The sequence below is a fragment of the Ursus arctos genome, unplaced genomic scaffold (assembly GCF_023065955.2).
Source record: "Ursus arctos isolate Adak ecotype North America unplaced genomic scaffold, UrsArc2.0 scaffold_30, whole genome shotgun sequence".
In the NCBI taxonomy this organism is placed as follows: domain Eukaryota; kingdom Metazoa; phylum Chordata; class Mammalia; order Carnivora; family Ursidae; genus Ursus; species Ursus arctos.
The window spans coordinates 24,673,915-24,697,380 of NW_026622986.1; the positions used below are offsets into that span (position 1 = coordinate 24,673,915).

At 47.4% G+C, this 23,466-nt stretch overlaps 1 protein-coding gene across 1 annotated transcript in view; it reads right to left on the bottom strand.

The window, feature by feature from the left end:
• Positions 1-589: 589 nt before the first annotated feature.
• The window catches only part of LOC130542142 (uncharacterized), a 57,668-nt gene continuing 34,791 nt past the window's right edge, over positions 590-23,466 (bottom strand). Inside the window, exons 2-4 of the mRNA XM_057304603.1 lie at positions 14,420-14,553; positions 13,962-14,113; positions 590-2,019 (exon numbers count right to left, since the gene is read on the bottom strand). Of these exons, the coding sequence (XP_057160586.1) occupies positions 1,532-2,019; positions 13,962-14,113; positions 14,420-14,502 (723 nt within the window). The 5' untranslated portion in view covers positions 14,503-14,553 and the 3' untranslated portion in view covers positions 590-1,531. The remainder of the gene's footprint in view (positions 2,020-13,961; positions 14,114-14,419; positions 14,554-23,466) is intronic.

The following is a 23,466-nucleotide window of genomic DNA, read 5'->3' on the forward strand; positions in this document are numbered from 1 at the left end:
TCGATAGTGCTTATCTCATAGGATTACAACAAGTCAGTACCTGTCGGGTGCCTGGAACCATCTCTACGACAAAGTCAGAAGTCAGCAAAGGTGAGCTATATTACTACTCCGAGGCCCACGCTTTTTTTTTCCCCACTAGACTGTTCTGTCTCCCAATCTTCCCTGAGAGATAGGAATACATTACACATTAAAACAAACAAGATTCTTTTACTGCAATGATGCGCAGTGCTTAGATAAAGGAAGAGAACAACGGTTCAGACTCGTCTATTCCAGAGCTCTCCCTGAATATTCTCAGGGCAGTGAAGCCAATGAAATGAAGGCCCAGGAAAAGCAAGGCTCTTGTGAGTATGAGGTATATTTAAACCTCTCGTTTTTTTCTACCCCGTCTTCATCCTTCCTTTGTTCAGAGGGCTTGGAAGGGTAAATGCATCTTTTTTTTAGAGATTTTATTTATTTATAGAGAGCACACAAGTCGGGGCAGGGGCAGGAGAGAGAATCTCAAGCAGACTCTGTGCCGAGGGTGAAGCCGACATTGGGCTTGATCTCATGACACCGAGATCACCACCCGAGCCAAAATCAAGATCCGACGCTCAACCGACTGAGCCACCCAGGTGCCCGAAATTCATCTTCTGACCTTGGAAGGACAGGTTCGCTGCTAACACTCCCAATCATGATGGTGTCACAGATGTTAGCTCCTTGTTTGGTACAGGGAGAAGGGTCTGGAAGTCCAAATCTGAGGATCTGGAGTGGATTTCTCGCCCAACTTTCTACCGTGTGAGCAGGCATAAGCACGCTCATCCCTGAGCTCCACTTCTGTCATCTGTGACCAACCACAGACATGAGGATCTCATTAACGATGTGTGCTAGGATGTCGGATGCCTTGCAAACAGTAAGTCACACTGCACAGGAGAAGCCGTGCGCCTCCCAACCGCCCGCAGGAACTCTTGGGTCTCGGAGTTGCCGGCGATCACACTCAGGAGAGGTAACCGCAGGCGTCCCAAACACAGTCCCGAAGAAGCCGCCTAGAACGGCGCCTTCCTCGGCGGGCTGGGGTTGGGGGAGGTGTTGGGGGACACCTGCAGTAAGACGCTCCGGCTGCGCGAGCTTTTAGCAGCCGCACCAGGTGAAGGAGGGAACTAAATGTGGGATCAGAGAGGATGGGCTGGGGGGAGAACCCTACTCGGGAATTGGTTTGGAACAGCCCAGGGAACACCAGGAGTAGATTGCAGAACAAGTTGGGTCCCACACCAAGTCTGAAACAAACTTCTCAGGCTGGGAAACTTGATCCTACTTTTTTTTTTTTTTTAAGATTTTATTTATTTATTTGACAGACAGAGAGCACAAGCAAGGGAGAGGCAGGCAGAGGGGAGGGAGAAGCAGGCTTCCTGCTGAGCAGGGAGCCTGATGTGGGGCTCCATCCCAGGACCCTGGGACCATGACCAGAGCTGAAGGCAGATGCTTTACTGACTGAGCCACCCAGGAGCCCCTTGACCCTACTTTAGGGAGACTGGAAAGCTCTTGGGGCGAGGACTCAGCAGCAACACTTATTTCTCGATGCATAACCTCCTATCTTGGGTGAAGGGTGAGGGCCAAAGAAGAAACACCACTGCGGTGAAAATGCCCCGATAAGCCTGCTCCAGGCGGCAAGCAGGGGCTTACGAGCAGAGAAACGGTCACTTAGCACTTCCTCACGGACTCTGCCAACAGAGCCGCCGCCGACGGCCGATCTGCCGGGATGTCTGGGCTCCGTGTTAACGCCGAGTGTGCACACGACAGGGGCAGAGAAGCAAGAGCAGCTCTTCCGGCCTGTGCGGGAGGGACGGCGCTGGCAGGACAGGCCCAAGGGTGCAAAAGGGGACAGGACGAGCCAGGGCGGCGGGAAAAAAGGCTGCAGTGCTCCAGACGGCTGCAAGGGAACCCCGCTCTGTTCCCGTGTCCGCTGGCGTCGCTGCCAGGATCTTGCCCACACGCATCTCGCCACCTGCTCGGCCGGCAAGCGATGTCGCCGTGAAAGAACAACTCGCAAAAGATCAAAGAGGGACCTTCATTAAAAAGCACATAATGAAACATGGAAAATGTATAGCAAAATTAAAAAGACTTCATTGCAAAATACAAAATATCTGAATGCATTTAACATATGTGTAGATTCACGCCAAGCCAGCACAAATAACCGATCTTACTTTGTGGGTTGTATCTAAGCACTTGTCTTCAAAATCTCTCCTCCAGAGTATTATGCTTTCTCTCTCTCTCTCTCTCTTCCTCTCTCTCTCTTTTCTGTATGTGGATTCATGTCCTGGTTTGACAGCGTACTTTTTCTTTTTTTTGCTAAAATGTCTTTCTTCATCAAGAGAGGTATCTGCTTCCAGATACTTCGATGCAGGTTTGTCCCTGAGTTTGGTATTGCACGGTGAACGCCTCTACACGGTTGTTTGTTCCTGGCATATTGTCAGATGTCCACTGATAAATGGTCCAAAGTTCTATGGGAAATGTGGGTTCGAAACTTCGCAGGACTGTATAGACCATTATGAGGGCTAAGATTTATATACAATAAAAATGGGAGTACTGCGTCAACGAAGAAATAAAACCAGTTGATGAGACCAACACGCTGTCAAACCCAATGGTCAACCAGCTTTTTTTTTTCTTTTTTTAATCTTTTATGGGAAAATTGCCTTACAGTCGATTAGTTACCCAGCAAAAAGGCTTGCAACCAAGATGCTCACAGGGGAACTACCTGGAACCGCCAAAGGCCTCCCCACACCCTACCTTGCCACAAAGTCACCATGACGCTCCTTCCAAATGGCTTCCTTTCAAAAACCCAGGAACCCAAACAGTCCATGAAAATGTTCAGCAACCCTGCTGTCAGACTGGCCGTGAAGTATGTTGGACTCAGCACCCGGAACCCAGAATCACTCTCCCTCCGAAAGGCACCTGAGGAGAAAACGGCAGCCCGCACCGTCTCCTCGCTTACACGACCGTCAGCCAGTCGCAGAGCCAACACGCCCCTGGCCGGCATCCGCGAAAGGCAAGACCGAGGGAGCCGTTCTTAGCATCCCATCTGCGCGAAGGCCACTAGCAGCCGAAGCTTGGAGACACCACGGGCTAGTTTCGTAGCCCGGCCCTTACTACCTTATCACTGTCAGAGCCTTGGGCGCCCACGGGGAACCGCACAAAGTTAAGGCTCGGCATTCTAAGCTGACGCGCCTGACGGACGCCGCGAAGACCACAAAGCCGCAGGGCCGCTCTTAAAGCAGGGGTGATGAGCAGCGCTGACGCCCAGGACTGAAGCTTCCCGAACTTCCGATCTCTGGGTAACAATGCCTCCTGCCTTTTTGCTCTCCCAGCCCCTGCCAACAGCTTTCAGACTTAATTCTCTGTATTAAATCCTGCTTCCTTTGAAATAGCTAAAGTGATTTCTGGTTTTCCCGACCAGACCCTGACTGATGAACCCTCAATTTTTTTTTCCGACATGTTTTCTTTGGATATTCGTGCCGACACCCAAGTTTTCACGTTTGGCTCCTGTCCTTTGTCCTCAGAGTTCTGGGACGGGATCTTCCTGGTGTTAATTTCTGGCTGCGGATGTGTCTTCCTACCACCCTGTCAACACTGGCAAAATTGGATGCTTGCCCCTACCTGGGCTCCTCCGCTTTTAGACCCCTGTTACGTCCAACTGCAAAACAATCTGAAAACACTGAGCAGCCCCAATCCCTTCCTCCGGGAACACCTCCAGGTTCCAGGGAACCTTTTGTTCCACTGGGTCATTAACAAAAAAGGTCCGCCACAGCAGGACTCTGCCCCTGGGGACGGAGCTATGCATAACTAATGAAGAGGAAAATTGGGAGCAAGGCGGCCTGATCAGTCTCGACATGTCTCTAATAACTTCTACATCTTCCCAGCTTCATTTCCCTCTACATCTTCTTTCCTTCCTAAATGAATACTCCCAATCCTCTTCGGCTCACCAACATTTTGCAGTCTAGATTTTCTCTCCCCTTCCTCCCCATCTTACAGTATTTTGTTTTGTAGAGGATTACCTCAGCTTCTTGGTCATGCTGTACACATTTTTTAAAATATTTTTAAAGACTTTATTTATTTATTTGAAAGAGAGAGAGCATGAGCAGAGGGAAGGGGCAGAGGGAGAGGGAGAAGCAGGTTCCCTGCTGAGCAGGGAGACTGATGCAGGGGCTCGATCCCAAGACCCTGAGATCATGACCTGAGCCGAACGCAGATGCTTCACCGACTGAGCCACCCAGGCGCCCCCTGTACACAGTTTAAATACCAGTTGCCTTGGTCTCTAGTTAGTGGATATTAAGATGTCACAGATGTCCAGTAACCCGGAAGATTTAAAGTAGACTTAATCTTGTAGTACTGAAAATACCCCCAAGTGACAGGTCCCAGATTCGTTTCAAACGTGAGGTAGTTATGCCTCCATAATGCTTGGAGGAGTTTATTACTTGTCCAGAGTCACAGAGATTGTAGGAGGCAGTGCCAGGATTTGAACCCAGATCTTTCCGATGCCATGGCTGCTGGGATCATTCGGAGGCAGAGCCTCTCATAGTGACAAAGGGGGCCCGGAGAGCCTTCCCAGAGGAGGAGTGAACGCCAAAGAACCGTAGGGAAGCCAAGACCAACATAAACAAAAGCCCTCAATTTTAAATTCCAGCGAAATTCTATCTCTCCTCTGTCAGCATGAAGTACCTCTTGGATGAAGAATTCATTCAAGTGTTTCTTAGCAACTAGAAGCATTATCATGAAAACCTCCAGTTCGGAAGTCTCTGCCAGAGTTCATTTCCCCTGAGTCACACATATATGTGGAATACCGTCATAGGAACAAGGAAGAAGGTGTGGCAGGACACACAGACAAGGAGAAGGGAGAGCTGACAGGAAGTAGGGAGATAATTAGCTTCGCTTTTACACACCTGGGTGTCACTGGTTATAACCAGCCCATATTATTTTATCATTTGAAAAACATCAGATAAAAGAAGCTTAGGAGCTTGTGGCAAATACATTCATCAAACCCCACTCTATTTTCTTCTTCCTGCGTACACGCGGTAACTACACTTGCCAACCTCCCGCGCCCTTCGGTTCAGGTTATGTAACCGGGTTCTCGCCCAGTGGATGTGGGCAGGAGTGATACATACCATTTCCACACCATAATATCCCCTCTGGCATCATCCACACTCACTCTTCCTCCTCCTTGGCAAACTTTGAGGACATAGGATTAAGAAGACACTATGGCAAGATAAACCTAGCCTAGACCCCAGAATCAATTACCGCAGGAGAGCCCCCGGACCCCCAACAAACAAGGACCTATCCGATTAAGCCACTAAGAATACGTGGTCTGTTTGTTACCACAGCACTCCCTGCCTATCCGGACTCAGGGTGCCCACACACGCCAGGACCACAGAAGTTCTGAGAGAACCTCTTGGCTACTTCACACACGGAAAAAGCCTTGCAGTGTTTTTGCTAACTGGATTTTTTCAATCCTAAGTTTGTATGGGGACGTATTTCTGAGTATAGTTCCCTTCCCTTCGTCTCCCTCTGAATTACCTTCCCCATTCTCACTTTGTTGTGGTGTGTTTGTTCCAAAGGGAAATAAATCAAGGGCTTATCAGAAAGGAAATAGTACACGCACTTTACATTCTTGTTTAAACAAGACCTGAAAGGGAAGGAAATTTTATGACATTTTCTTCTCCTCGGGGACCATTCTGTATTTTACTACCCTAATATTTACTGATTGTTATTGTAAAACGTTAGATAAACCATCAGGGGCTGAGCTGTTCCAGACAAGTGTTTCAAAGAACTAAAGTTTATACATTTAGGCAATAAAATGCTGTTGACTTTTAAATGTTTTGAAGAAAATATTTATGAAGCATATTAAATGAAGGATGGTGACCTGTTCTACCTTTTCTGGGTGTTTCAGGGTTAACCCAAGTTCCTGGAATGCTCCACGTTCCCTTGAGGGGCTTGGATGTGCTGTTACCTCTGCCTGGAACAGTCTTTGCCTACTTAACTTCTCCTCATCTTTCCGATACCAGCTCAAAGACCAGTCCCTTCAGGCACAATTGTATAAATTTCCAAAAATTCATCAAACTGTTCACTTAAAACAGGTGAATTTTGTGGTATGTAAATTACACCTCACTAAAGATATTTTTAAAAAGCCAACAACACTGTCAAGGAGGTAGGGCACCCTCCCCCCACCTTAAATGTGGGCTGTGCATAGTGACTTCCTTTCGGAGACCATAGCACGGAAAGGGAAAGAGGCAAGGGAAGTACCTCCACACTGGAGAAACTGACAAGAACTACATCCGCCAAGTGATCAAGGTCAGTATCAACAATGATAAGTCATGGCGAAAGTCTGTACCGTTGATCCAGCGTGGTGAATAGGGCACTTTACCCCTATGGTCTTCCTCCCAGACACCGTAACCCTAGTCTAACCATGAGAACAAATTCCACATCCTACAATATAACTCACCAGTGGTCCTCAAAACCGTCAAGATTATCAAAAGCAAGAAGAGTCTAAGAAATTTTCACATCCAAGAGGAGCCGAAAGGAGATATAACAACTGAATGTGATGTGAGGGGCACCTGGGTGGCTCAGTCAGCTGAGCGTCTGCCTTCGGCTCAGGTCATGATCCCAGGGTCCTGGAATTGAGTCCCACGTTGGGCTTCCTACACAGGGGGGAGTCTGCCTCTTCTCCCTCTTCCTGTCCCCCTGCTTGTGCTCTCTCTCTCTGACAAATAAATAAATAAGCTCTTTACAAAAAAAATAAGAAGATAAAAGATAAATAAATGTGATGTGATATCCTGGAAGGGCTCCTGAGAGAGAAAAAGAACATTAGGTACAAACTAAGGAAATGTGAATTAAGTATGGACTTTAGTTAATAATATACATCAATATCGGTTCACCAAATGTGACAAAAGTACCACAGTAATGGAAGATGTAAATAATAGGGGAAACTGGACGTGAACTATCTGGGACTCTCTGCATTGTCTTTACAATTTTCCCGTAAATCTACAACTGTTATTTAAAAAGTAAAGTTAATTTAATTCACATTAAAAAAATTTCCCCAGCCCTGCCCCCAGCAGATCAAGTCCCTTTACTGTATGTTCATAGAGCAATCTAGAAAGTTAACTAAACGAATGAATGAATTCATCACCATACGCAATTATGGTTGCGTATTTTGCACAACTTGATAGGTGCTTACTCATAAACACGGAGTCAGTAACGTAAGACTGTAAGTTCCATGACAACAGGATTTTGCCTGGATCCTCATCACCTGGAGAGCAGCTGGCCCATGCTAGACACTCAGGAAGAACAACTTCCACCCTAGCTTGAGCCAACGAATCTTCTCCACAGGGCTTTGAGTTTGGGGTAAAGATATTTCAGCTCAGTCTGCATGATTCCTTAATACAGTCTCTCGAGGTGCGGACAGCAGCACCATTTGATGTTGCCAGATGAACAGAGGCTTAGGGGATTGGTCTACAAAGAATCAAGCCAAGACTCAGAGGGAAGGAAGGACAAGGGGCAGAGCGAGAGGGCCACCTACGTTCCCACCAGAGCTGTCTTCTCCAATTCCAGTCAATTCCTGGGACTGTGTGTCCCGGGAGACCCTCCTGTCGTGTACAATTCAATAAGTCCCTGCCGTCAGATCTTGCTCCTGAGGGATAACTTCACTGAAACCTTATCTGTCTCTTATTTTCCTAGTCGGAATTTCTGTTGTGAACAACGTTGAATCACAGTAATGGAGGGAAGTATCACCTGCGGTATGATGAAGAGAGAGAAAAAGACAACAGGAAGCAGAAATGGGGATACGAAAGGGAAAGTGGAGGCTATAAAATGCTGATTATTTACAACAGCCAAGATACAGAAGCAGCCCAAGTGCCCACTGATTGATAAATGATAAAGGTGTGGTGTGTGCAGAGACACACACACACACACACACACACGCACTGGAATATTTCTCAGACATAAAAAAGAATGAAATCTTGCCATCTGCAGTGACACGGATGGAGCCAGAGAGCATCGTGCTAAGCAAAGTCAGTCAGAGAAAGACAAATACCATATGATTTCACTCTTATGTGGAATTTAAGAAACAAAACAAACAAACAAAGGAAAAAAGAGGCACACTGGTGGTTACCAGAGGGGAGGGAGGGGTGAAATAAGGGAAGGGGATGGAGAGAACACTCACCATGACGCGCTCAGAGTCATGTATGCAATTGTGGAATCGCTAGATTGTACACCTGAAACTAACGTCACACTGTAGGTTGACTATCCTTCAGTTTAAAAAAGGGAAAGCAGAGGACGAACTAGAAAAATGTGAAAATGACCTAACAAGTGTACAGGGACAAGTAAGATCACAGATTCAAAGTATCGTGAATTCATTCATTCAGCAAACATGTACTGAGCCCCCGCTCTATGGCAGGTTCCATTCTCGGTGTTAGGAATACAGCACCCAACAAAACGATGGAAATTACTGCCCAAAAGAGCGATCGGAGACTGGTGGGGGTTTACCCAGCAACTGAAACCAGAGAGAGAAAGTGACGGAGCGGCCATCTTATATTGGTTGGTCAGGGGAGGCCTCTTTAAGAAGGCGACATTAAATTGATATCTGAAGGGCAAGAGAGCACTAGAAGCGGGAAGGTGGTGTGGGGGTGGGGGCGATGATCTAGAAGGGACGAACCAGTGCCCCAAGGCTGCAAGGAAGGCTTCTCAAGGATATGGGGTTTGCCCCCCAGGGAACATTTGCCCATGTCTAGACTTTTTGGTAGTCACAATGTGGTGGTAGAGAAGAATGCTACTGGCATCTAATGGTTAGAGGCCAGGGATACAAATAAACATCCTACAGTTTGCACAGGACAAACCCTTATGCAGAGAATTATCCAAAATGTCAATGGTGTTGAGGTTGAGAAACCCTTGCCCTGATGCCATCACAAGCTTGGCACCTTCAAGGTGTAGAAAGCAGAACACCACGCCTGGACAAGAACAGAAGAGAAAACAGAGCTATGAAGTCAGTCAAGAAAGTAGGTGGAAGCAGACAGTATGCACCCTTGTATGCCATGGCAAGGAGCTACCATCTTGTTCTAGGTATGGCAAGGAGCCCATGCTCTAAAATGGGGCAGTAAACATGGACTAATTATTTGTGGAAACAATGACTCTGGATCTTATGTGGAATGTGGTGGGAGGGGCCCATGTGAGGAAAGGAGATTCGCTGGGTGGTTTGATAGAAAGAGGAGGTGGTGGCTTGGAGGTGGGTCATGACAGTAGAGACAGAGAAGCAGAGGGCTGAGATTGATTTCAGAGGTACAACTTACAGTTCCTGGTGACAAAGTGAAGGCAGAGGGTGAGGGAAACAGGAATTAAGGATCCATCAAAGGCGGGGCCAGCTCCATGGGCGCATGACGAGTGCAAGAGCCGTCCGCACCTTGGGCTGGCTATGACCTCAGTGGAGGGCTCTCTGCCCCCTGGATCCAGGCACTGAGCACAGCCCAGCCTGCAGGCTGCCGGCTAGCCCTTGCAGGCGACATATCTGCTGTGGGATGGGGCAACAGGCCAGTGGGAAGAAGGAACAGACCTCCCTGCCCGGCTGGGGCTCCACATCTTCACTTTGCACGGAGTCTGGCCAATGAGGAAGCTGGCCCTGCTTGAAGGTTTCCAGCTTGAGCAACTGGATGCTTCATTACTGCCATTTACCAAAATGGGGAGGAGTAGGAGGAGGGGTAAAAGGTTTCGTCTGGGACTTGTTTAATCTCAAGACGCCTGTGAGACATCTCACTGACAAGATCAAGTAGGCAATTGTGAATATCTTTCTATAGCTCAGAAAAGACCTAGCGTTGTGGGCATAAAGCTGGAATTTGTCAGCCTGTGGTATATAAAACACAGGAACGATGGTGCGGCTGTTATGAAAAACAGTATGGTGGCCTCCCCCCAAAAAAATTAAACACAGAATTACCATATGATTCAGCAATTCCATTTCTGGGTATACACCCAAGAGAAGTGAAAGTAGGAACTCAAACACACATGTATACCCCTGTGTACACAGCGGCATTATTCACAACAGCCAAAAGGTGGAAACAACCCAGATGTTTCTCATAAGATGAATGGATGAACAAAATGTGGTTATACGTATACAATGAGATATACTTGGCCTTAGAAAGGAAGGATGTTGGGGCACCTGGGTGGCTCAGTTGGTTAAGCGGCTGCCTTTGGCTCCGGTCATGATCTCGGGGTCCTGGGATTGAGCCCCAAGTTGGACTCCCTACTCAGCGGGGAGTCTGCTTCTCTCTCTCCCTCTGCCCTTCCCCGTGCTCATGCTCTTGCTCTCTCACACTCTCTCTCTCAAATAAATAAATAAAATCTCAAAAAAAAAAAAAAAAGAAGGAAATTCTGGCACCTGCTATAACATGGGTGAACTTTGAAGACATTATGCTAAGTGAAATGAGCCAGTCACGGTAGGACAAGTATTGTGATTCCATTTATATAGGGAGTCTAGAGTAGTCAAGTAACCACAGAATGGTTACCAGGGGCTGGGGAGAAGGAGGAATGGGGAGTTAGTATTTAATGGGACAGAGTTTCAGTTTGGGAAGATGAAAAAGTTCGGGAGATGGACGGTGGTGATGGCTGCATGACAATGTGCACGTACCCTAACGTCACTGACCTGTACACTTAAAAATGGTTAAAATGGTTAAATTTCATGTTCTGTATATTTCATCACAATAAAAAAGAACTTATTATTTATTGAGTGCTTCCTATATGCCCAGCACTATTCTAAGTCCTTTCATTGTTTAAAACTCATACAACCCTCATAAAGACCGTTTTTTTAAAGCAATGTTATTCATCTGTTTGAGAGAGAGAGAAAGAGAGCATGAGCGGGGGGAGTGGTAAAGGAAGAGGGAGAAGCAGACTCCCCACTGAACATGGAGCTTGGAGCCCCACACGGGGCTCGACCCCAAGACCCAGAGATCATAACCTGAGCCGAAGGCAGATGCTTAACCCACTGAGCCACCCAGGTGCCCCAACCCTCATAACAATCTTTAGATATCCCATATAGACAGTCATCTCTTGGACATCGGCCTTAGACACATATTTATGGATCTGTCTCCTCAGGCAAGGGAAACAAAAGCAAAAAGTACACCACTGGGACTACGCTGAAATAAAAAGCTTTTGCACAGCAAAGAAAATCATTAACAAAACAAAAAGGCAACCTAGTGAATGGGTGAAGATATTTGCAAATGACATATCCGGGAAGGGGTTAGCATTCAAAATATATAAAGAACCTACAGGACTCAATGCCAAAAAACAAACAACTGATTAAAAATGGGCAATGGGGGCATCTGGGTGGCTCAGTCGGTTAAGCAACTGACTCTTGGTGTCAGCTCAGGTCATGATCTTGTCGGGATCATGAGATCAAACCCTGCTTCAGGCTCCATGCTCAGCACGGAGTCTGCTTGAGATTCTCTCCCTCTGCCCTGACCCCCACTCTCTTCCTCTCTAAAATAAATAAATACATCTTTAAAAATAAATAAATAAGTAAATAAACAAAAATTAAAAATGGGCAGTGGATTTGAATAGACCTTTTTCCAAAGCAGACAACCAGATGGCCAGCAGACACATAAAACATGCTCAACATCACTCATCATCAGAGAAATGCAAATCGGAACCGCGAGATATCACCTCACACCTGTCAGAATGAGTAGCACCAAAAGGACAAGAAATAACAAGTGTTGGCAAGGATGTAGAGAAAAGGGAACCGTCCTGCACTTTGGGCAAGCATGTAGCTGTTGCAGTATTATTTACAACAGCCAAGACATGGAAGCAACCTGGGCCCCTGGGTGGCTCAGTCAGTTAAGCGTCTGCCTTCGGCTCAGGTCATGATCCTGGGGTCCTGGGATCGAGTCCTGCATTGGGCTCTCCGCTTAGCGGGGTGTCTGCTTCTCCCTCTCCCTCTGTGATCTCTTGCTTTCTCTCTCTCAAATAAATAAATAAATAAATAAATAAATAAATAAAATCTTAAAAAAAAAAAAAGATATGGAAGCAGCCCAAGTGTCCATCCATAGATAAATGGATAAAGAAGATGTGGTGTTTATGCACAATGGAATATTACTCGGCCATAAACAAGAATCTTGCCATTTGTGACAACATGGATGGACCTAGAGGGTATTAATGCTGAGTGAAATATGTCAGGCAAAGAAAAACAAATACTATTTGATTTCACTTATATGTGGAATCGAGAAACAAAACAAACAAACAACAATGACAACAAACCAGAAGCAGACTCATAAACACAGAGAACAACAAAAAAGAAAAAAGAAAACAAAAAGTAGGTACAATATTATCAACCCCATTTTATAAAGGAGAAAACCAATGACCAGAGTCGTTAAGTAACGGGCCTAAGCTCACACAGCTTCCAATCGCCTGGGCTCAGATTTGGATGCCTGCAGTCTGGTACCAGAGCCCAAACATTTTTTTTTTTTTTAAGATTTATTTAGGGGTGCCTGGGTGGCTCAGTTGTTAAGCGTCTGCCTTTGTCTCAGGTCATGGTCCTGGGGTCTTGGGATCGAGCCCTGCATCGGGGTCCCTGCTCAGCAGGAAGCCTGCTTCTCCCTCTCCTGCTACCCCGGCTTGTGTTTCCTCTCTCACTGTTTCTCTCTCTGTCAAATAAATAAATAAAATCTTTAAAAAAATACAAAAAAAAAATAATGATTGATTTATTTATTTTAGAGAAAGAGAGCCTGAGCTTATGCGTACAAGTGGGGGGAGTGGGCAGAGGGAGAGAGAAAATGCTGAAGCAGACTCCCTGCTGAGCAAGGAGCCCCACGAGAGGCTCCATCCCAGGACCCCAAGACCATAACCTGTGCTGAAATCAAGAGTTGGCCGCTTAACCGACTGAGCCACCCACGTGCCTCCCAAACATTTTTTTAAAAACCTACTGTATTACCTATCAACAGAGATTACATCATGTACTAAAAGAACACATTTCATAATATAAAACAAAACAAAAAGACATGTTTCCAATTTAAGGCTGAGTTGATAGCTCACATGTTGCTAGGTCCTGGCTTTTCACCACATTAGGACCTGGCTTCCCAGCACAGGGCTGGGCTGCGGACGGAGGAGAGGTCAGCCAGCAAAGGAAGGGGGTTCAATTATGGGTGACAGATCATTTCATCACCTTTGAAAAAATTACTCTATGACCAGAGACGCCCCCTGGAAGTACTGCCAGGAGGGGGGTCCTGCTGTGCGTGAAAAGGTCAGGATGGCCACAGCCAGCCCTCAAGGCCAGGAGGGGCAATGCCCCAATCCCAGAACAGGTGGACCCCGGGGGGGGGGGGGGTAGGTCTGCGTTCCTTGGTGTTCAAGACGGGGGGTTACCGCGCTATTTTTAGGTTGCTCTGTTGTGTTATCACTTAAACTTCTCAGACAGAAACCATGCCAAAGCCATGGAAACTCCAGGCCTACCGCTGGGGAAATGCCGTGGTTGGACCAAGGAAGTCAGAAGTCCGTATCGACCAAGCAAAGAGAGCCGGCTGGCCGAAGGGAAGGTGCCAACCACTCCTGTGGATTCCATTTAGAGACCAGAATTCCCTCGCTCAGAAACACATCCCAAGCCGTCAGGAATCCACAGGCCAGTTGTGGCTCCGGGCAGGCCTGGTCACTGAAGTGGATGAGAAACAGGGCCCGATGACAAGGATGCAAAATGCCTCCTCCCTCGCTCAGGCCCTAGTCAGGGGAAAGAGCGGAGCAGCCTGAGATGTGTCGAGAGGGTAGAAGGCCACAGAACCTCCCAATCTGAATGACCAGGAGTGGGGAGGGGAGAACGGGGAGGCCCAGGCAGGGCCAGGCCCCACAGCACTGAGACGGCAGACCACTTCCTCAACCTCCTGTGGGGTATGAACCCCACCTGCCTTGTCCCCGAGTCCGAATTCAACCGGATTCGTCACCGTTGCCTTTGACATGGTCATTCACCTTACCTTTCGGGCCCCTTTTTGTGGTGGGAAGGCCTTTGGCCCCAGCGACGGGAGCTGGGTGGGATGTTGCGCTCGGGCAAGTTGGGGGCCCCTCGCGGTCAGTGAGGTGAGTGACCCTGCTCACAGGAGAAGAACGGGAACGGGAAAGCGGAGCCCTGCAGGAGGAAATCCCGGGGGGGCAGTTAAAGGTCTAGTTTAAAAAACAATCCACATCTTCTTGCTTCACTGTCCCTACGCGCGGGGCCTTACGCACGTACGCCTCACCCCCCGCCTGGCACGCACCCTTCTTCCTACCTCGAACTACCGTCACCATCTGTGTCCTGAGGTGTCTGGGATCCTCAGAAATGGACACAAACACACTTTAGTGTGTGTGTGTGTGTGTGTGCGTTGCAGAGTTTGCTAGAGCCGCCACAACACAGCACAGACTGGGCGGCCTACACAACAGAAATGTATGTTCTCACAGTTCTGGAGGCTGGAAGCCCGAGGGCGTGGGGCCGGCCGTGGGGGGTTCTTCCTCCTCGACTTGCAGACGGCTGCCTCTCATGGTGTCCTCACGGGGTCTTCCCTCTGTGTCCGTGGGAGTCCGTTTGGGTCGCTATAATGAAAGATCAGAAACCAGGTGGCTTGTTAATAGCAGACGTGCGTCACTCAGAGCACTGGAGGCCGGAAGCCCCGGATCAAGACACCAGCAGGTGTGGTGCCTGGCCCCCCTCCAGGTTCTGTGTCCTCACATGGTGGGAGGGGCGAGGGAGCTCTCTGGGGATTCTCTCATAAGGGCACCAATCCCATTCCTGACAGTTCCATGACCTAATCACTTCCCAAAGGCCCTACCTCCTGACAGCAACATCTTGGGGGTGAGGATTTAACATATTTTGGGGGGACACGAACATTCAATCCATAACAGTGTCTGTGTCCTAAACTCTTCTTATAAGGACACCAGTCACCTAAAGCACCTTTTTAGTTTTTAAAAAACATTGATTGATTGATTTTATTTTATTAAAGATTTTATTTATTTGAGAGAGAGCGAAAGAATGAGTTGAGGGAGGGGCAGAGGGAGAAGCAGGCTCCCTGAGGAGCAGGGAGCCCAACTCAGGACTCGATCCCACAACCCTGAGGTCATGACCTGAGCCGAAGGCAGACGCTTAAACAACTGAGCCACCCAGGCACCCTATTTATTCATTTGAGAGAGAGAGAGAGAGCGCACAAGAGAGAGCACACACATATGCACACACATGAGCATGGGGCCGGGGTGGGGGAGTGGTTTGCAGCTGGAGAGGGGGCAGAGGGCAAGGGAGAGAGAGAATTCTCAAGCAGACCCCCTGCCGAACATGGAGCACCACGTGGGGCTCAATCCCAGGACCCTGAGATCATGACCTGAGTCAAATCAAGAGTTTGACGCTTAACCAACTGAGCCACCCAGGCACCCCTAAGTCACTTCTTCAAAAGTCTATCTCCAAAGACAATCGCATTCTGAGGGACTGGGGGTGAGGGCATCAACATATGAATCTGGGGGTGAGGGGCACAATCCGGCCCATAACAGTAGGTAAGGACCCGGGAGGCTCTGCTGCACACGGATTAGCACAAGTCCGATCAATAACGCTTTGTTTAACTTATTGGAAATAGCTCAGTTTTTAGAAGGGAGGTAGAGAAACTGCATTGTTTTGTTATCTTCATTTCTACTCTCACTACTTGTAAATGAGATTTCAAAAACAACACCGAGAGTAGTTCAAATCTCAGTATTTGTTAGCTATGATTTTCTCCTAAAATTTTTTTTAATACTTCAGCTCTATGATCTGTCCCCAAGCAAGGCAGACATCAAAAAACAACCCCCCCATGTTACCATCACCTACAGCAACGAGCAAGATGGCGAGCAAGAGAATCCAGCCGCCATGGGTATTGTTGACCGCCATCATCCAGAATCCCACCACGCAGAAAAGACTCGTGGTAACACGTGCTATATTCCCTTCTTGCTATGGTTCCATCCATCACTATTTCACATTGTTGAGAGCATCCTTATATTGAAATCACAGTCTGGCTTTTTTCTGCTACATTTTATCATATACTTTTCCAAACATCATTAAAAAGGATCCATTGCTGGGGCACCTCGGTGGCTCCGTGGCTCAGGCGTCTGACTCTTGATCTCAGCTCAGGTCTTGATGTCAGGGTCATGAGTTCAAGCCCCACATTGGGCTCTGTGCTCAGTGTGGGGCTTGCTTTAAAAAAATTTTAGGGGCACCTGGGCGGCTCAGTCAGTTGAGCGTCTGCCTTTGGCTTGGGTCATGATCCCAGAGTCCTGGGTTCGACCCCCACGTCAGGCTCCCCGCTCAGCAGGGAATCTGCTTCTCCCCCTCCTCCTGCTCATGCTTGCGCACTCTCTCTCAAATAAATAAAAATTAAAAAAATTTTTTAATAATAATAATAATAAAGGATCCATTGACACGCTGCATGCTATTGATGGTGTTTCAGGCCACAGTTGACTCAACCGTTTCCAGTCATTAGACATTTAGGTTGTTTCCAGTTTCTAATGATTACAAATAATGCTGACAAACATCTTCCCTGCATTTCTGATCATTTCGCTCAGCTACATTCCTCTAAATGAAATTACTGTGTCCAACATGCACACATTTGCCTTCAAGGCTTTTGGAACACAGGAAAACAGCTGTCTGTCCAAGCCTGTGACTTCGTGGGTCAAGGAAGAACTTGTTGGGCCCTCCCCTGATGCGAATGCAACATTTGGTCCTACGTTCTTACCAGGGGTATCTTCACCCTCTGCCCCCCTTTCCACCCAAGCACAATTAGGACCCCCCGTACTTACAGGGTGCTGTGATAGATACAGGACATCCAAAGGCAAAACAGCTGCTAGTAGGGAAAAGGTGAGGAGGGGCACAGAAATGCTGGCATTTACGAAGCGCTTTTCCTCCAAAGGGCTCAAAGGTTTTCAGAGATATGGTCTCATTAATCTTCACAAGTCTGTGATTTTTCTTTCTGACACAGACCCAAACCGACACTGTATTTGTTGGTGTGTATTTGTGCATTCGCTGTGCTCCTGCTTTCTCGATATTCCCTAAAATGGCTTTTGTATTTGGGACTTCTGATTCGTGCGAGGACAAAAAGTCCCAAACTGCGTCTACTTATCGCTTACGCTTAAAACTCATGGGAAGACAGGAGCGAGGACGGTTAGTCCCATTTTAAAATGAACAGAGAAGCTTAGTAACCCAGCACAGGGTGTCCCTGCCAAACTGGGGGTTCAGGGCAGAAGCCCTCAGTGAAAGCTGCACACCAGGCAGGTTACTTTCTTTCAAAGTTGCTTGCTTTCACCTTTTTGCAAAAATACATCTACAACTTCTGACCCTGTAGACATTTTTTGAAAGGAATTGTGATAGACCAATGGGTCCTCCAAAGATGATCACATCCTACCATCAAAACCAATCGTCAATAAATTACCTCACAAGAGGGGTAGACCTTGCAGATGTGATTAAATTAAGGACACTGAGACGGGGAAATGATCCTGGATTATTAGGTGTTATCACAAGGATCCCTAGAAGAAGGAGGCAAAGGATACCCTCCTTTGAGGGTAAAGAAAGTGAAAAGACAACCCAAGAATGAGAGGAACTATCTGCAAATCAAAAGTCTGTTAAGGGATTAATATCCAGAATATGTAAAGAACTCTGACAACTTAACAACAAAAAGACGAACCACTCAATTAGGACATGGGCAAAGGGCTTGAATAGACATTTCTCCAAAGAAGATATACAGATGTCCAACAAGCACAGGAAAGGATGCATCTGATCCCGAGTCATTAGAGAAATACACGCCCACAAGGAGAGAGCATTTCACACCCACTAAGATAACTGGAATCAAAAAGACAGCCAATACCAAGCGTCAGCACGGATGTGGAGCAATTGGAACCCCTGTCCATTGCTGGTGGGAATGGAAAGTGATGTAGCTACTTAGGGAAGACAGTCTGGCAGCCTACTTTAAAAAAAATATGTAAACATAGAATTTTCACATAATCCCAGAATTCCACTCCTAGATATAAACCCAAAAGAATGAAAAACAGGAACTTAAATACCTGTACTCCGGTATTCATAGTGGCATTATTCACAATAGTCAAAACACGGAAATAGCCCAAGGTCCATCATGAGATGAACAGATACACAAATGTGGTATGTATATGTATGCATAATGTATATAGAGTGGAATATCATTCAGCCGTGAGAGGAAGGAAATTCTAGAACATGCTACAGCTCAGATGACCCCTGAAGACTTTATGCTCGGCGAAATCACCAAACACAACGGACAGATCCTCCAGGACTCCGTCTACATGGAGTGTTTAGAACGGCAAATTCATAGAGGCAGCAAGTGGGTCTGCAGTCACCATCAGCTGGGGGAGGAGGGAATGGGGTTATGGCTTAACAGGTACAGAGTTTCTACTTGGGTAGGGAAGGGTTTTGGAAATCGTGGTGATGGCCGCACTACCTTGTGAATGTGATTCATGCCACTGAATTTACACTTATAAAAAATGGTTAAATGGCCAGTTTTGTGTTATAGGTATTAAACGACAATGGAGATAAAGAGGGAGGCAAGAGGGCCAAAGTCAGAAAAAAGAGACCTGAGGACAGAAGCCGAGACTGGAACAGTGCACTTTGTGATGGCGGAGGGGCCAGGAGCCAAGGAATGTGGGCAGCCTCGAGAAGCAGAAAGAGCTAAGAAAACAGATTCTCCTCTGGAGCTCCCAGAAAGAAAGCAGTCCTGCCTATACATCTGGATTTCAGTCCCCTAAGACTCCTTTCGGACTTCCGACCTCCAGGACTACATGATAATAAATCTGTGTTGTTTTAAGCCGCCAGGTCTTCGAAGATGTGTTACAGCAGCAATAGGAAACAAGTGCACGGATGTAAAACCTTGTCCCTGTATTATCGTTCCTGGACCACGATACACTAATTCACTTTGTAGTTGACCCACGTGAATTTTTTTTTAAGATTTTATTTATCTGAGAGAGACAGAGAGAGAGAGGGAGAGAGAGAGAGAGAGATAACGAGTGGGGGAGGGGCAGAGGGAGAGGGAGAAGCAGACACCTTGCTGAACAGAGGGCCCAATTCAGGGCTTGATCCCAGGACCCTGAGATCACGACCTGAGCCGAAGGCAGACACTTAACTGACCGAGCCACCCAGGTGTCCCGAGCCATGTGACTCAGCAAAGAGCACTAGAGTTGGGTCCAGTGCCGATAACCGGCAGGAGGGGCCACTCCATGCATGACCAGCCTGCGATCAGTCAGTGGCGTCCTCTTATGAGAAGGTAGGTTGTGGAATGGATTCAGTTAATGATAGCCCAAAGAAAAATAATTCTACAAATACAGCCCTGAAAATTCATTCATGTTTCAACTGTATAATTTATGGAAATTATACCTGCATGTAGGGCCCTCATTCCTGTGTCCACTGCCTCCTGGGTCTTGCCTTCTGCACCGGCCCCGCCTCCCACCACACTGCTCCCCTGAGGTCTGGAACCAGGTCTCAGTAAGCTTGGCATCCACAGCACAGAATTTACATTTTCATCCTTGTATCCAATCGTGGAATGAAAGGCTTTCTACTTGAGCATCTCCCAGGTGGGGAGACAACATGCTGAAGAATATCCTAAAAGATCGAAAAAACCAGGATGCCTAGAGGATGTCCACATCCCAACAAGTGACACGTAGAGACCTAAGAGCATTAACTTCCAAGAGCCTACAGAACCCCGCTATTTGGCCCCAGCGTCTCTCTCCAACATCTCATATTATGGTGACTCTCTTAAAACACTGACCTGCAGCTGGTTCCAATTCCTCACATTCTCTATGCTGAATTCCAACGCGGCCTCTTATCCATTTACCATCTGTACATGACTCTGCTCTATGAACTCGGTAACTGCCAAGCAGGTTACAGACGGGTGCCTCGGGCTCAGTTCCCTGAGCTCCACACCAGGGGCTGCAGACGTCTCTCCCGGGGTGACACTGGGCGGGGTCAAGGGCTCTGCTGGTGGGGGGCTGTCAGCCATGGTCCACACCGAGCCTCGAGGTCCGTGGTGGAGGCTGTGGATTCGGACGATCCCAGACATGCTCTTTTTCATTGTGGGGATAGACACCTAATAACCCAGGAGGAGCGGAAACCAGGTGGGACACTAGAACAGGTCTCCAGATCACTTTTATTTTTTTTTTTTCTAATTGCAGAAGGGGCATTGTGTACTGTAAATACTGTGGAAACTAGAGAAAAATACAAAGAAAAAAATGCGAATCATCTGTACTCCAGACATCTTGAGATAACTGCTGTCCCTTTCCTGGCACCCTCTAAACTCTTACCCTGCCTGGTCTTTGTTCACAGTCCTGTTATATTACTACTACTACACCACTACTTATTGGCTACCTCAGTTGAACATAAAGTCCACAAAGACAGGGAATTTGTCTCTGAGGTAGGGCTGAACAGACTGACACAAAGGAAGGTCAAGGGCATGAAGGCACTAAGGAGTCAAGTGCAAAATTAAGGCATCTGAGTGGGTGGTTAATTGATTCTCCAGATCACCCCATTCCTCATCTACAGGTTTGTCTTGCCTTAAAAAAGTTGCCATCAGGGCACCTGGGTGGTTCAGTCAGTTAAGCGTCTGCCTTCAGCTCAGGTCATGACTTCAGGGTCCTGGGATCAAGCCCTGCATTGGGCTCCACGCTCAGCATGGAGTTGCTTGTCCCTGTCCCTCCCCCTCAGCTCCTCCCCCTGGTCCTGCGTGCACTCTCTCTCTCCCACCCCCTCAAATAAATAAATAAATCTTAAAAAATTTTTTTTGACAGCACCTGATGTGACCTAGTCCAACATGCCTCCACTTTTTGTCAACGTTTTCCTGACTGTCCATCCAAACTGTCACTGTTCTTCTCAGGAACAAGCATCCTCCTTCCTTCCCATGGCTCCTTCATCCATGTGCTCATGTTCTTAATGGCGGCCCTTCCACCCTCCCCAGGGTTCCACTCGACCACTTATCTCCTCTCTGCGCATATCTTCAGTCTTCCCAGATACATTAATTACTTCCCTTCTTTTTATGACTGTCCCCAAACTACCCAATCCTAAAAATTACCCTCCTTCCCACTCCTGCTAGCCTACCCATCCCATCTCCTGCCTTCTCTTCACACCAATCTGATTGAAAGAGTGGTTTACACCCGTTTTCTCCACTTCCTACCCACCCACTCCTTCCTTAATCTCCTGTTACCTAGTTTCTATCTCAACCCCAAGACTGCCAATGACCTAGTTGCTCTGTCTGAAAGCCTTCACTCAGCTCATCCTTCCCCACCTCTCCACCTTTGTAGCCTCTTACATGGTCAACTGCCATTGTCCACCGTACAACAACCAGCAAGACCCATCTCCCTGACACTCTTTCCTTCCCTCTCTATTCCGTCCCCCCAGACATCCTGCCCACCAATGACAACTTAACCTTTCTAAGGTACAACTGTGTTATGGAAGATTAATTTAATTCCTTTCTACGGTGACCTCAGTCAATTAGAAAAAAGTGTTACACATACCGGGTCAGGATTTTAGCAAGGCGTTAAATAAGTCTCTCATCCTTGGAGAGAAGTTTGAGAAGTGCTCTAAACCATAACACAGAAGCTTTTCAGAAGACCTTTCACCGATGCAGACAAGGCAGGTCCAGAGTGAGCGCTGACCAGCTTTATCCCCTAGCACCTGTGGGAAAGTGGGCAAGACGCTGCCGCCGTCAATAGTTTCTGTGGCTCTGAACGCAGCAAGTGCTCAGGAATGTCCTGCAAACTTACCCAACGTGTTGCCTCACCTCTCCTCGTCCTTCCAAATGTACCTTTAGTGCAGCGAGGGCCACAGTGAGGCACGGTGGGGCCAGCCTTCTGATTTATCATGTACTCAGCCCCGAACCAACCCTGGGGGAAGCCACTGGTCTACAATACCCACAAAGCAATACCCACAACGGTCTCCAGCACCCTGGCTGCCTCATCGGCTCCTATCCTCCTAACTCAGTCTTTCCTGTCCAGCGTCTTATCCTCTGACTGCTGAGAAGTACCCCCCTCTCACACCCCTCCTCTCCTCCTGCCAGGGAGCAGTCACGATACACGGGCTCGCTTAGGACCAGATTACGTGCTTACCTTATCATTGCAACATCATTAGCATGCAGGAAGGGCCCTATTTCCAGGGAGCAGGGTACCTACACCACGCAGGGTCCGTGATACCCTCTCCTCCATTCAGTCCGACGGCGTTTAGTGCTCTCACTGTCGTGTGGGCACAAAGGCACTCACCACAGCCACCCCCTCCTGATCGTATCTGTTTCTCCACCACACCTTGCTGACCTGTGACAGACCTTAACTTTACTCACTTACCACCTTCTGTTTCTACTGACCAGCCCCCAAACTCCCCTTCTGCAGAGCAGCACATTTCCCCTACCCAGTGCTATCCAATGGGATCATTAAGGGTTTCAGCGTAGGTAAAATTAATCTATCTTGGCAAACGGTATCCATTACAATGTATATGAGCAAGGAGGAGAAATCTATGGCTGATTTTAAAGTTATAAAATCTGACCTTTGCTCATCATTGCTGGGAATGCATCTGGGGACAGCAAGTTTTAACCCCTCTTAATCACTTTGAACTCATGAACAAACGGACTTACGGACAGCTTGTTTGTAAGCAGAGGCACGTTGCCATGATTAAGTGGATTAGTAACTGGTTGAACAACGTTACTTAGAGGTACGGGTTGGTAGACCCATGTCAATATAAAACAGGGTCTTTAGTGCTTGGCTAGTCTCCATTTCTGCCCTCTTTCTACCTCTCCAATTGTGAAGGGATGAGCAAATCTATGCCAAAGATTGTTCTTAAGAATCAGGGTTCTGGGCACCTGGGTGACTCAGTCAGTTAAGCATCTGCCTTGGGCTCACGTCATGATCTTGGGGTCCCGGGACTGAGTCCCGCATCAGGCTCCCTGCTCAGCAGGGAGCCCGCTTCTCCCTCTCCCTCTGCTTCCCAACTCCCCCCTGCCCCGCTCATGCATGCTCTTGTGTTCTCTCTCTCAAATAAGTAGAATCTTTAAAAAAAAAAAAAGAATCAGATTCTCATACAAATACAAAATAAACAAACATATGTCCATCAATTAACTATTCATTAATTAATGATGGAGGAAGTAAAATATTATAGCTGCGTCCGAAGACACACACACATGAAAGCCAATAGAAATGCTGAAATAAACTTGCTAATAGAATAGATTCAAGACCGGTGGCCTCTTTCACAGGGTGGAAATCAGTGGCACAACCACCAGACAAAATTCATTTGTATCTCTGTGGACAAGAGTCACTTGCATTGCAATGGGTTTTCTACAAATTCCAGTTGCAACGTAGTTCAGTCTGAAACAGTGGAAGACACAGAGCTCGGTAAAACCAGGCAACCCAGAAGCCCATGCTAGCTGATACCCAGCCATCCTTTGAAAGAGCCTCGGTGACCACTTTGCCCGTTTCAAGGCCTTTCATGATCGTCCCCAA